Consider the following 2,500-nt stretch of genomic DNA (forward strand, 5'->3'; position numbering starts at 1 on the left):
ATGTTGGTCGGGGTGGGACTAGTGTAGATGGGGCATGTTGGTCGGGGTGGGGACTAGTGTAGACGGGGCATGTTGGTCGGGGTGGGACTAGTGTAGACGGGGGCATGTTGGTCGGGGTGGGACTAGTGTAGACGGGGCATGTTGGTCGGGGTGGGGGTGGGACTAGTGTAGATGGGGCATGTTGGATGGTGTGGGGCTGTTTCCGTGCTGTACCACTCTGTATGTGGGGAGGGGGGGGTATGGAGCGGTGGGAGACGGGACGGGGGTGGTGTGTGGGGGGGGGGGGACAGTGTTGGTGGGGGGGGGGGCATTATGCTCTGGGATGGTGTTGGGGTTCGGAGGGGAGGGGGGGTTTGGCGTAGGGTGGGACAGTTTGGGACTGGTGGGGGGGGAATGGGCGGGACGGTGTGAGGTGGGGGGGTTGGGGGTCGGGGGTCGGGGGACAGACTGTTTCAGTGTGAGTGATGTTTGACCCCCCCTCACTCTCCCCCCCCCCCACAGAAACCTGTCAGCATGTGCGACGACGAGGAAACCACAGCGCTGGTGTGTGACAACGGCTCCGGCCTGGTCAAGGCAGGCTTCGCCGGTGATGATGCTCCTAGGGCCGTCTTCCCCTCCATCGTGGGGCGCCCCAGACACCAGGTAACCCCCCCCCCCCCCCCCCCACCCCCCCACGTACGCACCCCACATGGGGAGTCTCTGTACGTGACTCCAGTCCAAACCGGCTATCTCACTTTAGAGATACAGCGTGGAAACAGGCCCTTCGGCCCCACCGGGTCCGTGCCGACCAGCGATCCCCGCTCGCTAACACTATCCTACACACACTAGGGATAATTGTTTTACATTTAGCAAGCCAATGAACCAACACGATTTGTGATGGTTTGAGATGGTTTGGGATAGTTTGGGATGGTTTGGGATAGTTTGGGTGGTATGACATAGTTTGGGATGATTTGACATAGTTTGGGATGGTTTAACATAGTTTGGGATGGTTTGGGATAGTTTGGGATGGTTTGACATAGTTTGGGATGGTTTGGGATAGTTTGTGATGGTTTGGGATAGTTTGGGATAGTTTGGGATAGTTTGGGATGGTTTGGGATGGTTTGGGATGGTTTGGGATAGTTTGGGATGGTTTGTGATGGTTTGGGATAGTTTGGGATGGTTTGGGATAGTTTGGGATGGTTTAACATAGTTTGGGATGGTTTGGGATAGGATAGTTTGGGATGGTTTGACATAGTTTGGGATGGTTTGACATAGTTTGGGATAGTTTGGGATAGTTTGGGATAGTTTGGGATAGTTTGGGATGGTTTAACATAGTTTGGGATGGTTTGGGATAGTTTGTGATGGTTTGGGATAGTTTGGGATGATTTGGGATAGTTTGGGATGATTTGGGATAGTTTGTGATGGTTTGACATAGTTTGGGATAGTTTGGGATGGGTTGACATAGTTTGTGATGGTCTGACATAGTTTGGGATGGTTTAACATAGTTTGTGATGGTTTGGGATAGTTTGTGATGGTTTGACATAGTTTGTGATGGTTTGGGATAGTTTGGGATGGTTTGGGATAGTTTGGGATGGGTTGACATAGTTTGGGATGGTTTGACATAGTTTGTGATGGTTTGACATAGTTTGGGATGGTTTGACATAGTTTGGGATGGTTTAAATACATAGTTTGGGATGGTTTGGGACGTTCCGGGACGAGAGACAGGGTAAATACATCCCCCAGGGTCCCACGATCGTTCCTGAGGGCGGGATGGGCAGTGTGTGGAGCTGACTCACCCCTCCTCTGGTCTTTCCCTAGGGTGTGATGGTAGGTATGGGCCAGAAAGACGCCTACGTAGGAGATGAAGCTCAGAGCAAGAGAGGCATCCTGACCTTGAAGTACCCCATCGAACACGGCATCATCACTAACTGGGACGACATGGAGAAGATTTGGCACCACACCTTCTACAATGAGCTGCGTGTAGCCCCAGAGGAGCACCCCACCCTCCTCACTGAGGCCCCCCTCAACCCCAAAGCCAACAGAGAGAAGATGACCCAGATCATGTTTGAGACCTTCAACGTGCCAGCCATGTATGTGGCCATTCAGGCCGTGCTGTCCCTCTACGCATCTGGCCGTACCACCGGTACTATCACCCTTCTTGTCTACAATTGGGGGGGGGGGGGGGGGGGGGGGTGGGGGGGGGGGGAGGGGTAATCGGCTCAGTTCTAGTCTAGTTCATTGCCCCGTGTATCGAGGTACAGTGAAAAGCTTCTGTTGCGTTCTAACCAGTCAGCGGAAATACAATACATGATTACAATCGAGCTACTCACAGTGTACAGATACAGGATAAAGGGAATAACGTTCAGTGCAAGGTAAAGTCCCGATCGAGGGTAGTCCGAGGGTCTCCAATGAGGTGGATGGGAGGTCAGGACCGCTCTCTAGTTGGTGAGAGGACGGTTCACAGTTGCCTGATAACAGCCGGGAAGAAACTGTCCCTGAATCTGGAGGTGTGTGTGTGTTG

General features: G+C 53.1%; 1 protein-coding gene across 1 annotated transcript in view; it reads left to right on the forward strand.

Moving 5' to 3' along the window:
- LOC129715185 (actin, alpha cardiac muscle 1-like) overlaps nucleotides 1-2,500 on the forward strand; it is a 9,044-nt gene that overhangs the window by 1,997 nt on the left and 4,547 nt on the right. The window contains exons 2-3 of the mRNA XM_055665050.1: nucleotides 502-642; nucleotides 1,798-2,122. Of these exons, the coding sequence (XP_055521025.1) occupies nucleotides 514-642; nucleotides 1,798-2,122 (454 nt within the window). The 5' untranslated portion in view covers nucleotides 502-513. The remainder of the gene's footprint in view (nucleotides 1-501; nucleotides 643-1,797; nucleotides 2,123-2,500) is intronic.

Source organism: Leucoraja erinacea, unplaced genomic scaffold (assembly GCF_028641065.1).
Source record: "Leucoraja erinacea ecotype New England unplaced genomic scaffold, Leri_hhj_1 Leri_1050S, whole genome shotgun sequence".
In the NCBI taxonomy this organism is placed as follows: Eukaryota; Metazoa; Chordata; class Chondrichthyes; order Rajiformes; family Rajidae; genus Leucoraja; species Leucoraja erinaceus.